General features: G+C 23.8%; 6 protein-coding genes across 6 annotated transcripts; 1 reads left to right on the plus strand and 5 right to left on the minus strand.

Moving 5' to 3' along the window:
• Nucleotides 1-10: 10 nt before the first annotated feature.
• DICPUDRAFT_157204 (uncharacterized protein) lies at nt 11-3,143 on the plus strand (the record flags this gene model as incomplete). Its single annotated transcript, XM_003292436.1, has 4 exons — nt 11-228; nt 297-462; nt 822-1,433; nt 1,890-3,143. The coding sequence occupies 4 exons, from the start codon at nt 11-13 to the stop codon at nt 3,141-3,143; spliced, it is 2,250 nt and encodes a 749-aa protein (XP_003292484.1).
• An 81-nt stretch (nt 3,144-3,224) lies between these two features.
• On the minus strand, nt 3,225-3,971 carry DICPUDRAFT_83102 (uncharacterized protein; the record flags this gene model as incomplete). The annotated part of the gene is made up of 1 exon (XM_003292441.1): nt 3,225-3,971. The coding sequence occupies one exon, from the start codon at nt 3,969-3,971 to the stop codon at nt 3,225-3,227; it is 747 nt and encodes a 248-aa protein (XP_003292489.1).
• A 141-nt stretch (nt 3,972-4,112) lies between these two features.
• DICPUDRAFT_95627 (uncharacterized protein) lies at nt 4,113-5,326 on the minus strand. Its single transcript, XM_003292442.1, has 2 exons — nt 5,226-5,326; nt 4,113-4,991 (listed from the first exon to the last, which is right to left on the minus strand). Exons 1-2 carry the CDS (start codon nt 5,285-5,287, stop codon nt 4,196-4,198), a joined length of 858 nt encoding a protein of 285 aa, XP_003292490.1. The 5' UTR covers nt 5,288-5,326; the 3' UTR covers nt 4,113-4,195.
• A 228-nt stretch (nt 5,327-5,554) lies between these two features.
• On the minus strand, nt 5,555-8,278 carry DICPUDRAFT_57993 (3-phosphoglycerate dehydrogenase). The gene is made up of 3 exons (XM_003292443.1): nt 7,843-8,278; nt 6,695-7,651; nt 5,555-5,984 (listed from the first exon to the last, which is right to left on the minus strand). Exons 1-3 carry the CDS (start codon nt 7,942-7,944, stop codon nt 5,820-5,822), a joined length of 1,224 nt encoding a protein of 407 aa, XP_003292491.1. The 5' UTR covers nt 7,945-8,278; the 3' UTR covers nt 5,555-5,819.
• Nucleotides 8,279-9,727: 1,449 nt separating this feature from the next.
• On the minus strand, nt 9,728-11,491 carry DICPUDRAFT_40655 (uncharacterized protein; the record flags this gene model as incomplete). Its single annotated transcript, XM_003292444.1, has 3 exons — nt 9,728-9,841; nt 9,921-10,816; nt 10,936-11,491. Coding segments are annotated over 3 exons (1,566 nt in total), but the record flags the coding sequence as incomplete, so codon positions are not given.
• Nucleotides 11,492-13,618: 2,127 nt separating this feature from the next.
• DICPUDRAFT_92881 (uncharacterized protein) lies at nt 13,619-14,305 on the minus strand. Its single transcript, XM_003292445.1, has one exon. The coding sequence runs from the start codon at nt 14,286-14,288 to the stop codon at nt 13,686-13,688; it is 603 nt and encodes a 200-aa protein (XP_003292493.1). The 5' UTR covers nt 14,289-14,305; the 3' UTR covers nt 13,619-13,685.
• Between the last annotated feature and the right edge of the window lie 31 nt (nt 14,306-14,336).

The following is a 14,336-nucleotide window of genomic DNA, read 5'->3' on the forward strand; positions in this document are numbered from 1 at the left end:
TTAAAAAAAAATGGTGAAGAGCATGGAGTTGGTTGATTTAGACAATTTTGATATTGAAAAAATATGTGACTATCTTCTTTGTAATAAAGGGGAATATTATGACGAATATGGACAATTTGTTCCAAAAAATAAAAGCAAGAACAGGTTTTTCCAAAGTTTCATTGACTATTTAGATTTCAATAATGAAACCATCTATCCAACAAAACAACAACTAGAAAACATTTTCAAGTAAGAATTAAATTTAATTAATTTAACTAAATTTTTTAAAAATTTACTTATATTTTTTATAAAAAAAGGATTTTTGTAAAATTAAAAGGATATGACTCATTTAAATATTATGAAATGATAGTATTTTCATCTTATGAAAACTATTTGTACTTCAACTATGGTAATGGGGACAATTTCGAGAAAATTATAACCGAATGGGTAGAATATGGTTTAAAAATGAACGAATATCATAGAGTCTATGGGATTATTAAAAATAACAAACAACATTTCGAAACTGTAAGTAAAAATAAACAAATATAAAATCATTTATATATATATATTAATTTAATTTTATTTTTTAAATAAAATAGATTTTTTCAATTAAAATTTTAAAAACAATGGTAGATCATGTAAAGAAAAATTGTAGATTTATTATTAATGCTTTTAAAAATGACCACTTTGACAAAGATTTCAAATTACTCTACCTATTATTTTCACTGCTATCATTTCGAGATATTATTGGAATTGATGGGTACCACGATTATAAAGAAGGAATTGTTGCTTTTTTTAATGGGGTTTACGAAGTATTTTTTTCATTTTTTTTAAACAAAGAGTGGCATGGTATATACAATGACAATGAATATCACAACCTTCTATTTGACCAAGAAATTAAAAATGTTCCGGATATCGAAGAGGAAGAAGATAAGGAGGATGACCCACACGAAGAAGAACTTAAAAGAAAGTGTTTTTCATACAATAACGAAGGTGTTATTAGATTTTTTATATATTTGGGGTATCCTTTAGAAATTAAAATAAAGGAGGGACAATATTTAGAATATATTTCCCTTCTGGTAGAACTATCAACACTTGTAAAAAGAAATGAACCACTAAGTAGAACAGACTCTTATTATAAAACCTATACCTATTATTTATACCTGAATACAAACGAAGCTCTACTATCACTTATATCAATTACACCGTTTATACAATCAAAGTTATATGATCAAATTTTATCAATAATATACAGAGACCCCAAACTATTTATAAACTATGGGAACCAATTCAGCTTAATAAGGGACTTTAATGAAACCATTGAAACACTTTTAAAACTAGATGAATTTAACTTTCAAGTAATGTTAGATTTTATCAGGTTTTTTTTAGATAATGCAAGAGGGAATTATAGTAATAAAAAAGAATATTATGAAAAATATAAAATAATACATTTTGTAAGGTTATTCAAGAATGTAGATCTATCAATTGCAATACCAAAAATAATATCGCAATGCAAAAAACTAAACATAAAACTAATCGATCTGTTCACCTTCATCCAATATTATTTCGAATTAAAAACTATTAAAATGGATTTAAAAGAAAAGATTCTACTAGGGTCAATATTCAAAGTTGAAGATGTAATGCTACCATTTATTACAAATAAAAAGAATTTAAAAAAAATGCTTGGTTTTTACAGGTATTCTTTTCAAGTTTTAAGACAAAACAAATTTTTACAACATCCAGAATTTATATACGATTTATTTTCAAATATAAATAAAGAAAAAATAAAACAACAATTTATTTTATCAGTACTGGATATTCTTATAGTTTCCATGGACTTTAGCTTCTTGGATAAGCACTTGGTACCCATTTTTAAAGAAACTGTTAAAAACTCATTTTATTATAAAAAGAAAGAAGAGATTTGTAGAGTTCCGCTACTATTCAGTATTATTGATACAACTTTTCCGGACAACATATTAAAAAAAATAGTGTGTTTATTATTAAACGATTTTTCCACAATGCAAATTAGAAAATTAAACCTAGCGCTAGTATGTAAGAAATTTTATTACGTGGTTAAAGAGAATATGAATAATTCAACAACAATCCCGATCGATATAGGAGAATGTATTTATAATATAAAAGAGGATAATTTCCACAACTTCTCCCTGCTAAATCCAAATAGTGTAAAATTTCTTTGTTATTCAGTTTCCAAATTTATAGACCCATCTCTTTCAGTTCTCAAGATATTCAAAAATTTACAAACATTAGAAATACATGGTATGACAGAATTAGATGCTAACTCTATTGCTATATTGGATTCTATAAAATCATTAAAGAGCATTACAATTAAAAGCATTCCATTCTATAGATTTTGCGAATTTTTTCGTGGGTTCCGTGACCTGTATGGCTATTTGAAGGATCAATATTTAGAAAATAAAAATGATTATGAATACTGTCAAGTAGATTTAAACTCGTATCCAAAAGAATTTAATATTAAAAAGCAATCATTTGAAGATTTTACGAAAGAGAACTGTGGCAAAAACTTTTATATTCATCTCTATGGTTACAATGGTAGAAAGGATAAAAGATTAAATGCATTGAACATGTTAAAAATCAACACTGTAACCATTCAAAATATCAGTACAACTTGCATGGATTTCTTTACATATTATCACACAAGCTATAATATGTGTAGGGTACCAGAATTTACTCTAATAGTGGATGAAATACCACCCGAACTTGTATTGCATTCATTCATCTCACATCCACAAAGGAATAAGCAGGAAACAATCACCTCACTAGAATTTATAATAGATCAAACAACAAAACTACAATATGTAATTCCATTTCTAAAAATATTAAAAAGAGCAATCTATTTAGAAAAGTTTTCTTTAACATTGGTATATAATGCGCTGGGAACTCAATTAGAAAAAGACTATAAAGACAATAAACCTTTATGTGATAACAAATGTTTCGAAACTACAATCCAAAATACAGTAAGTGAATTGTTTAAACACCTATCAAAAAAAAGATTCCCATATCTCAAAATGATAGAAATTTCAGATCAAGGAAAAGTAACCATCAATATTGATTGGAAACTCGTTGAACTCTCTCATTTCAAACCTCAATTTCCCTATAGATTTATCTATTTCGAAAGTCAATAAAAAAAGAATTAAATAATTGTTGTACTTTTATATAAAAAGAGAATAAAAAACTTTACATTTTATTTTACTTTTTTTAATTTTTTATATTGATAAATTGCAAAAATGGATTAGATTTTTTTGAAAATGATAAGATTCCTCTATTGCAAACCCAAAATAACATCTTGATGGAATTTTAAATGGTATCTTTATATTTTCTAATTTTTCATCACTGTTTAATTGTATCGAAATTTTTGAAGCTTTTCTATTATATGAAATATTGATTATATATTTTGAATCGTTTAAATTATTACTAAAACTTTTTGACCCCATTGATAAATAGTTTGATGTACCATTTTTTACTTGAGAACTGAGGACCTCTGCTGATAAAAATGAAAACTGATCATTGGACGAAAACATTGATGTAAATTTAACCACTATGAAACTATCCTTTGACCCAAGTCCAAGGTTTCTAAAAGAGAAATTTTCTGAGCTGTGAATAATAAAATAAAAACTATCTGTTGATTTCTTTTCTAGTATTTGATATGAAAATTCACATTTGATCCCATCACCAATTTGAATTTTGTCTTTACAGAAAATGCTACCATATTCTTTTTTATTAATATCACTATTTACATAAAATACCTCGTCACTAAATAATGAAGATCCATTTAATATATAGTTATCTGATAATTTGAAAAAATAATTTTTATTATTTATTTTTTTATTTGGTATTATTGTCTTAGTTTGATTTGTTTCTTTTTTTTTTGATTTATCCTTTGTTTTAGAAACTCTGTTTTTATTTATTTCTTCCTCCAGATTAAATAAAGTTATTCTTTTTCTTTTTTCCATTGTAATGTTATTAATTTACAAAAAAAAAAACCCACAAAACATTTAATCACCAATTTTTAAAATTAAATAAAAAATCAACAAAAAAAAAAATTTAATAAAAAATCGATAAAATAAAAAAAAAAAGTAGGGATTTAATTTTTTGAATAAATAAATAAATAAGGTTTCGGGTGATTTTTATTTGATTAATTGTTTTAAGCAAATTAATTAATTAATTTTTAATAAAATTAAAGTAATAAAACAATTGAAAAAATTAAAATAGCAAAGAATGCAGAGATGGTAAGTTTGCTTGAAGAATTTTCCAAACCAGCTTTGTAGATACCGCATGGGTAAAGGTCAATATGTGAAGATACATCACAAGTTTTGATGAAACTAGTACAATCATCATAACTAACTTGGTAAACTGGTTTACCATCGGAACCTGGGGCTAATGGGAAAGTGGTATCACATAAAATTGGTTTATATAAGGAACCACATTCGGAAGTATTGGTACCAATAACATTTATGTTATTCATATTTCTAGAGAAAACTGCTTTGGTGTCATCATCTGCCTCAGTAAGAACAGTGCCAACTGGAACAACAACGCTTTTACCAAGTTTCATTTGACAGAATTTAGCATCACCGGTACCAAAAGCAAGGACTTCAGTAGTTGGGTTTTCATCTTCAGTACAATCATCAGTAACTTGAACGAATGAACATGAATTCCATTTTGTTGAGGAAGAAGCTTGAATAAGGAAATTACCCTCTGGTGCATCTTTAGGAATGTCAACGTGGAGTGAAAAAGTACCAACTTTATCTGGGTTTTCAACTGAAGTGCCAAGGGTTACATCAAAATTATTTTTGTCGTTTTTGGTGCTAAGTTTAAAGGTGACTTTGCCAGTACCATCACCAACAACAACATCCCAAACAAAAGTGTTAGTTTTACCTCTGCAAATTTTACCTAAAGTATTTGTGGTTTGTGGAGTACCTGCACCACATGGTTGTGCAGTTGATGGATTTTTTGAAAAAGGTGTTGGTTTAACTCTGAATAAATAAAAAAAAATAAACAATTAATAATTTTATTAATCGAATAGTTATTATTATCTATTTTTTTTGTAATAAATTATTTTGTTAAGTGTTTTTTTTATTTGGTTGAGTGTTTTTTTATTTTTTTTTATTTTTTTTTTTATTTTTTTATTTTTTTATTTTTTATTTTTGGTGTATTTCTTTTTTTCGATTTATTTATTTGGCTCTTTGTATTATTTTTTTGATATTTACAAAACAGCATGACCATTGACCAAAACAATAAAAGCGAGTAATAATAAAACAAGTAATTTCATTTTTACAAATAAATATATAAATAAATAAATAAATAAAATATATTAGGAAAACAAAATAAAAAAAAAAGAAAAAAAAAAAAAAAAAAAAAAAGTTTTTTAATTCATTTTTTTTTTATAAACCGCATTTTATGAGTTAAAAATGGGTTTTTGTGAGACAATCAACAAAATTTGATTTTATTGATTTTTTTGATTTTTTTTTTTCATAAAAAAAAAAAATTATCATAATTTTTAAAAAAGATAGATTCAGATGCTGTGAGCCTTTTTTTTAATGCGTTGATTTGTTTTTTTATTTAAATAAATAATATTTTAATTTATTTCTTTATTTTTTTATATTTTTTTGATTTGCTAATTTACAAATTGGTTTGGATTTTTTTGGATGGATAGATATTTTAAAAATAGTACTAAATAGAACTGGACAATAATATTATATATTAATATTACTGTTGTTTCTATTATTACTATTAATTATTATTATTATTAATTATAAATTTATATATTAAATTAAATTAATAATTTAACTAATGAATTATATCTAATAGAGAATACGGGTACGGATAGAGTTTGGAAGATCGCTGATTTTCTTTTTAATTTCTTTGGAAGCCTTGGAATCTACGTCAGCAATAATATAACCAATTTGTTTTCTTGTTGAAAGTACTTGACCAGATACATTGAATTCTGATAAAATATTATTGATATCCTGTTTATTATTTGAGGAAAAAAAATAAAATAAAAATACACAAAAATTATAGAAAGGAAAGATAAAGACAAAAAAAGAGAAAAGTGAAATTATTATTAATATTTAATATTTAAAAGTGAAACAAATAAAAAAAATTATAGTTATGACGATAATTTGAAAAAATAAAAAACTAAAAATTCCAATAAAACGCAGTTGGGTTGTTATAATAAAAGCTGATATTGGGTGGTGATTGGTTGCTTGATAAATTTAACAATGCAAAAATATATATAGATATGTAAATGGATATAAATATAATGATAAATGACTATATAGATAATATTATATGGATATAATGATATAATTATAATATATGAATATAATGTTGCAACTATTTTTAAATAATCGAATGGTGTTTAAATAGAGTTTTTGAATTGATGTTGGTGTAGGTGTGGATGGGTATTGATGGGTTTGGATGGGTTTGGATGGGTGTTGATGTTGATATTGATAGTAATGTTGTTGTTGTTGTTGTTGTTGTTTTTGATATTTTCTTTAACCCCTATTGACAATACAATTTAAAGTTGATAGTTAAATACAAAAAAAAACAAAGTATATATAAAAAACACATATATGATTATCTACACAAAAACAAATTAAACAATCATAACTATAAAAAAAAACACCATATAAAACCACTATTGTATGATTTTATAAAATGTATTGTCACTATTTACTCTTAAAACACCAGGCTTGTTGTTATGAATATTGAGAATACGATGAGTTGATGGACTATATGGCATGGTAACTTCTGGGAAGTTAACAGAACCAGCGGAGGCACCACTGTTAATGAAAGAAATGATGAGATCACTAACTTCGAGACCAATAGCTTCTTGAGCTTCTTCTGTGCTGCCACCAATGTGTGGTGTTAAAATAGTATTTGGACAACCTTGGAGTTCAGTTTCCCAATCATCGCAATTAGCTTCTGGCTCACTTGGATAAACATCAACGGCGCAACCAGCTAAATGGCCAGATCTAAGAGCAGCGGCTAAATGTGGGATTTGAACTACTTTGCCACGTGAGGCATTTAAGAGGTAGGTACCTTTTTTCATTGTATTGATTTCTTCTTCACCAATCATACCTCTAGTGAGTTCAGTATCTGGAACATGTAAGGTAATAAAATTGTTTGATTCTAATAAACTCTTTAAATCTGGACACATTTTAGAGTTACCCAATGGAAGACGACGAGCAATATCATAGTAAGAAACTGACATACCCATAGCTTCAGCCAATACTGAGAGTTGACTACCAATATGACCATATCCAATAATACCTAATGATTTACCTCTAATTTCGTGACAAGCTTTAGACTCTTTTCTCCATTTCTTTTCGTGCATTTCTTTACTACGATCACCTAATTTTCTTGAAAGAATAATGATCTCTGCGATAATTAACTCGGCTACTGAACGACTGTTGCAAAATGGTGAGTTGAAAACTGGGATACCTCTTTTTTCAGCGGCATGTAAATCTACTTGATCGGTACCAATACAAAAACAACCGATTGCTAATAATCTATTGGCTGCATCTAATATCTTTTCAGTGACTTTAGTTTTGCTTCTAAGACCTAAAACGTGGACATCTTTAATTTTTTCAATAATTTTTTCTTCTGGTAATGATGATGAAATTGATTCTACCTATTAATTATTAATTGTTAATTAAAAAATAATAAAAAGATAAAAAAAAAAAAAAAATCCAATGAAAAATATAAAATTTTAAAATTTTAAAAAAATAAATTAAAAAAAAGGAAATGAAAAAAAATAAAAATAAAATTAGTTAATTATAGTTTTAGATATGATTTATCACAAAACCATTAAATACTACTTACTTGAAAACCTTGGTCATTGAATTGTTTAATTGCAGCAGAATGAATATTTTCTAATAATAAGATTTTAATTTTATCTTTTGGGAATGATGTAGTTGTGTCCATTATTTTTTATATATGTATATGTGTGATATTATCTAAATAATACAAAGAATTTATTTAGTGATTATTACTTTTAAAAGTAATTGAGATTTTTGTATTAAAGATTATGAAAAAAAAAAAAAAAAAAAGAAAAAGAAAACGATGCAGTTATCAACGAATTAATTGTGATATAAAATGAAAAAAATTAAAATAAATAAAAAAATTTTAAAAAAAAAATAGTTTTTAGTTTTTTAGTTTTTTTTTTAATTATTTAAAAATTTTTTAAAAATTTCTTTTTCAAACTACTACTCTTTTAACTATCTAAAAACTATTGGATGAATTAGAAATATTCTTTTTGGGAGTATATGATTATAAATTTATAAAAAAATAAAAAAAAAATTATTTATTATTTTTATTTTAAATGTTTATAAAAAAAAAAATTAAAAAAAATTAAAATAAAAATAAAAAAAAAAAAAAAATTCATAATTACCTTTTGTCGGTTATATCACGGATCATATGAACGCGCCTTGACTCATGTGTGTTTTTTATTATAAAAATAATATTATAAAAATAAAAAAAAAAAAATTATTTTTGTTGTTCCCAAGCTGCAAATATTGCCCAATTTAATTGGTATCTTTTTTTCTATTTTTTTATTTTTTATTTTATTTTGTGATTAAAATTTTTTTTTTTTTTTTTAATGACACACCAGAGTAAATTGTGTATACCAATTTTATTTTTATATCATTAGCAATTGCTATTTTAGTTATGTCATTTTGTTTTTTTTAAATTCTTTTTTTAAATAAAAATAAAAATAGGATTTGGTAGTAACACTTTTAAAATAAAAAAGTATTATACTTTTTTTTTTTATCTTAATTAAATAAATACTATTTGAATACAAAAAAAACACGAATATCACACATGTCAAGTAATTGTTGTATGCAAAATAAATCTCGAACACACACACACAAAAAAAAAAAAAAAAACATCCCACACATAAAAATATAAATAAACTAAAAATTCAAAAATATTAAAATTCTACCCCTCTTATTTTTCATATATCTCAGATTTTATTTTAAAAACAAAATTATTACAATAAATTTGATTTATAGGACTTACATTTTTTATTTTTATTTATTGTTCTATTTTTATTACAATTTCTACAACATATAAACCCTGTATATTGAAAATAAATAAATATATAAATTTATTTAATTCTCTTCTCTTTATAATATTTTTGAATTATAATAATTGTTTTAAATTATTTATATCACACAAGTTTGAATACAAATTAATAAAACAACAAAACAATTTTTATCAACCACACGATACACAGCATTCAGATAATAAAAGATTAAATTTTTTTTTATGATACCATAGACTCAAAAAGGAAATCTATCAGATAGAAATTTTCCTTTTAATGAATAATTTCTTTTTTTTATGATAATCTAATATTATTATATTTTTTAATTATAATAAAAGGTATTATAGATGATACATAACAATAGGTATACTTTAAAAAGCTATTGAAAGGTATTTGTTTTTTTTAGTTTTGTGGCAAAATGAAAGATGAATAAATGATAATAAATACAAAACTATTTTTGAATTTTTTTTTGAATTATTTTTGAATTTTTTTTTTATTATAATTTTTTAACTCTATTACCTATTTATTTTTTAAAATTTTTATCTGTTTTTTTAATAATTAATATTATACTGAGTTTATTATATAATTATTATTATTATTGTTTTACTGAATTTATTATTATTTATAATTTTAATTTGAAAACTTTTTTTAAATATAAAATTTATATTAACCTATCATTCCTAATCTCCATGAAAATAATGATCCTGCTAAAACTATGAATAAAACCCAAAATGTAACAATTGAATATTTTGCATCAATTTTAGCCTTTGCTGGTATTAACTATAGAAAAAAAAATGGATGATGTTAATAAATATTGATAATAAATTGTATTGAATGAAATAGATAGTGTAATAATTACTGTTGCACATAAAGCTAAAACACCACCAAATATATAAGAATACCAATGTGGGTTGTGTGGCTTCGATAAAGATCCACCTAAATGATAACTACTTGGACAAAGCAATAATAATTGGAAAGCGATGGCTGGGAACAACATACCATAGACACGATCACATTTTGACCAAAAATCGACAGGCTTCATAACGGAAACTATTGGTACAACTAAAAACAATAAGACTAAAGATACTAGCATTATAAAATTTAAACGGCTCATATGAGCAAACGTTATTTCTTGAGCAGAATCTATAGCAGCATAGCAAGAATCATCCCAACAAGAACGACAACCGACTATATCAACCTTTCTAAAAGCAGTGCCAGCAATACAAACTATAGCACCTTGAATAACCCCACCAACGCAATCACTTGGATAATGTACACCTAAATTGATACGTGCAAATGAAGATAACAATACCCATGAAACAAACATGATTGGCATCCACCACTCGACTGTTGTGTTTTGATGATCTTGATAATATGTGGCGATCCATATTACTGCATAGCTATATACAACTGAGCAGGTTACTGCACGTGATGGAAATGAGGATGTCATATCTTTTTTAACTGTTTTCGCTCTCTTTACCATATATGGTCTGAAACGCCAAAGGAAACGTTTTGGCACTTGTGAAATTAATGACAAAAGTAATGCTAAATATGTAAATTCTGTAGCTAATGTATCTTGGCCTATAATAAATAAAAAAAAGGGTGCTATCATTGCAATCTCTACCGCTACTAAAGCTGTAATAAATAAACTAAAATAATACATTGGTTTTCCTGTATAAAATTGACAAGCTCTTATAATTGGATCATCAAATTTCCTTAATTTTTCTTCTAACCAAACTGGGAATAGATATACAACTATATAATAAAAAAAAAATATAAAGTTAGTTTATGTGTAAATTTTACAATTATTATTATTATTATTATTATTATTATTATTATTATTATTATTATTATTATTATTATTATTATCTTACATTTCTTCTTTGGAACACTGTTCATATGATTTTCATAAACTTTATAAAAATTTGCTTGGGTTAATGGTTGATGGATATCGGATTCTTGGTCACTTCCATCATCATCACTATTATCATCTCCATCCCGGTGGTGTGATGAAGTTAGGATTGCTCCTGTATTATTATCGGTATTGTATTTATTTGGGTGATCCTCATCGTCATCGTTATAGGTATTTATGTTATTCGAACCCATTATACCAATACCCTTTTGATGACCCATGTGGTGATCACTGCTCTTATTTTTATGTAATGTCTTTAATTTAGATTCCGTTTCTGAATTTATAATGCTAGAGTTTAAACTACTAGCTCCGATATAATGATTTGCTGATGATGATGCTGCTTCTCCAACAGAGTTAATTCTTTTTCTGCTATTACCAATACTACCACTCCTTTTTAATGTATTTGTTGTGGTATTATTTGATGTTGAGTCAAGATTAAATTGAGTATCCACTTTTGTTTCTGAATAATCTAAATTATTATTGGTACTATTACTATTATTATTTATATCTAAAGTTACAAAGGTATTATTATTATTATTACTATTATTATTGATTTCTTCTAATGATAGTTCAGAGTTTAAATCATAATCTGAAAATGTATCTAAATCTGTAAAGGGTATTACTGGGGGTGTTTTAACTAGATGTGAAACATTAAATTGATTACTTGTACTACTAATTTCACTACCACTATTTTCTAAAATATTTGGTAATATATCTTCTGTACTATTATTATTAGGAAATATTTCTTCTTGATTTAAAGCTTCTTCCTCTCTAGCTATAACTTCCTCCTCTTCTGCACCTCCTTTATTATTATTATTACCAATATTATTGAAAAATTCTTTAGAATCCAGTCTATTTAATATTTATTTTAATAAAATATTATTATTATTATTTATAATATGGTTTCTTTTATGATTTTAAAAAAAAAAACAAAAAATAAAAGAGAATTTGATACAACTAAACACAAATAACCTTTACTAAAATAAAAATGATAATTATTTAATTAATTTATTATAATACAAAAAAAAAAAATTTTAAAAAAAATTATTAAAAAAAATTATTAAAAAAAATAAAATTAAAAAAATAAAAAATAAAAAATAAAAAAATAAAAAAAAAAAGTTTTCTTTTAATATTTTTTAATATTATAAAATTATTTATTTATATATATATATTTGATACATATATAAATATATATATAAAAATAAAATTATTTTTGATATATTTTTTTATATGACGTATAAGGTAGCAAAAAATAAAAAATTTTGAAAAAAATTTGAAAAAAAAAATAAAAAAAAAATAAAAAAATAAAAAAAAAATAAAAAAAAAAATGAATGATTAATCTAAGTTTCCTCTCCCCTCTCATTTTTGAAAAAATACTTCTTTTAGGTTTTGAAGAAAATTTTTTTAGAATGAGATTACTTTAGTTATTTTTATAATAAAAAAAAATAAAAGTAAAATAAAATTAATTAAATTTTGTTCAATGAATATTATTTTTTTTGTTCAAACATGTATTTATAACAAATAATAATATTAATATTTTTATTCATTTTAATATTTAACACTTTTTTTATTTTTATTTTAAAAATTTGGATACATTTAAAGAAAAAAAAATAATTTCATATTATTTTTTTAAACACAACAGTGATATATTAGTGAAATAACGATTTTTAATATTTATAGTAATGGTAATGAATGTAAATTGCATATATTGATTATTTGATAGATTAAAATTTAAAAAATAAAATAAATTTTGGCCAAATATAAAAATATTTTAAAAACTTTGTAAAATTAATGTAAAAAAAAATTACATAATATTTTATAAAAAAACAAAAAATGAAAAAATAAAAAACTTTTTTTTTTTTTTTTTTGCGTTTCTGAAAAAATTTTCGTTTTTTAAAAACCTATAAAAACAAAAAATTAAATAATTATTTTTCATTAAGCAGCAACTCAAATAGTAAGTTAAACAAATAAAATAAATAAAAAAAAAAAACATTTGTATATCAATATTTAAAATTGTATGATGATACACACCGCCCCAGTCTGCAACATCATTGCTGACATACGGATAAAACACGCCAGTTTTGCTACTGACCCAATTTTAAATAAACAAATATTTGTTTTTTAAAAAAATAAAAAAATACATAGTTTTTTTTAAATAATAATGGTTATTTTTAAAGTTTATTTATTAACATTTAAATTTTATTTTATAACTATAGGTTTTGCTCTTATCTCTTTTATCTTGAAACCATGAAATAACTGTCCTGATTCGTTCTTTATCTTTTTTGAATTGTCTTTGTATTCTTGTGTGGCCGATTTTCTTCTTTTTCTATTTGCAAATCTTATAATTTGAATTATATAAAGATGATATAAATAGTTTAATATGATGAAAAAAACAGACCTGTACTGACATTGCAAAACAAAACAGTGAGGAATAAATCTAAGAAGTTCTGACATAAACTATTTATATTAAATTTATATTTTTTCATTTTATTCTTTTTGTTTTTAAAAAGAAAGAAAATTGATTATTAAAGAATAGTTGTTACTTTATCTTTATCTTCAATTATCTATTTGAAGAACATTAAATTTAACTAAATAAAAATTAAAATTTATTTCTCTTTATTTGAACCAAAAATATAATTTTTTTTACAAAACATTTTATTCTATTGTTTTTTTTTTAATTTGAAACAATGTTTATAAATTTGTTTTATTTTTTTAATTTATTAGGTTGTTTTGTTTTATATATTTATTTAATATATTTTTATAAACTTTTTTCATTTTGGTTGTATTTAAAGTTCTGAATTTCTCTAAAAATAAATTTTGATCTTGATTTATGATTTCATTTAAATTTTTATTCGAGTTGTGTATATATATCGATTGGGGTATTAAAGATTCTTGACTTTGTCGCATGTATGTTGGATTTCCCCAAAGTATCAAGTTTTTTATATTTTTTGGTATCCAAGTGTTATTGATTTGAAATTTTTTATGATGCACACCACCTTGGCAGGTATAGGAACGTAAAAGATAGGAGATCGAATCTGTACCCAACTCTAATAGTGTTAGACTATCTGGAAACTGATTTGGTTTTTTGTCATCAAAAGAAAAGTACACAAATTTGATTGAGAGTTTTAGAGCGACAAGAGATTTTAAATACCTTATTTGCGATAAATCTCTGGAATATGAGAGACCAAGTTCTAGATTTGTTAAGGAGTGTGGGAGATCTGCTAAATTGTTTTGAAATGACTCTGAAGTATATTTTAGTGATTTGATTAGTTGGGTATTTGGGTTAACTGTATTAGAAAATATTTTTGGGGTCATATTATTTATTAGATCAAATAGCTCTAGGTGAAATAATCGATGGCTTGG

The sequence above is a fragment of the Dictyostelium purpureum genome (genome assembly GCF_000190715.1).
Source record: "Dictyostelium purpureum unplaced genomic scaffold DICPUscaffold_346, whole genome shotgun sequence".
NCBI lineage: Eukaryota > Evosea > Eumycetozoa > Dictyosteliales > Dictyosteliaceae > Dictyostelium > Dictyostelium purpureum.

Bases quoted from the DNA above. Each gene is read 5' to 3' on its own strand.
- DICPUDRAFT_95627 (XM_003292442.1), bottom strand. From the start codon at position 5,287: ATGAAATTACTTGTTTTATTATTACTCGCTTTTATTGTTTTGGTCAAT. The intron at 4,992-5,225 runs GTAAATATCAAA...TTATTTATTCAG, and splicing joins GTCAATGGTCATGCTGTTTT to AGTTAAACCAACACCTTTTT.
- DICPUDRAFT_57993 (XM_003292443.1), bottom strand. From the start codon at position 7,944: ATGGACACAACTACATCATTCCCAAAAGATAAAATTAAAATCTTATTA. The intron at 7,652-7,842 runs GTAAGTAGTATT...AATAATTAATAG, and splicing joins TCAATGACCAAGGTTTTCAA to GTAGAATCAATTTCATCATC. The intron at 5,985-6,694 runs GTAAATAGTGAC...AATAATAAACAG, and splicing joins ACAAGCCTGGTGTTTTAAGA to GATATCAATAATATTTTATC.
- DICPUDRAFT_92881 (XM_003292445.1), bottom strand. From the start codon at position 14,288: ATGACCCCAAAAATATTTTCTAATACAGTTAACCCAAATACCCAACTA.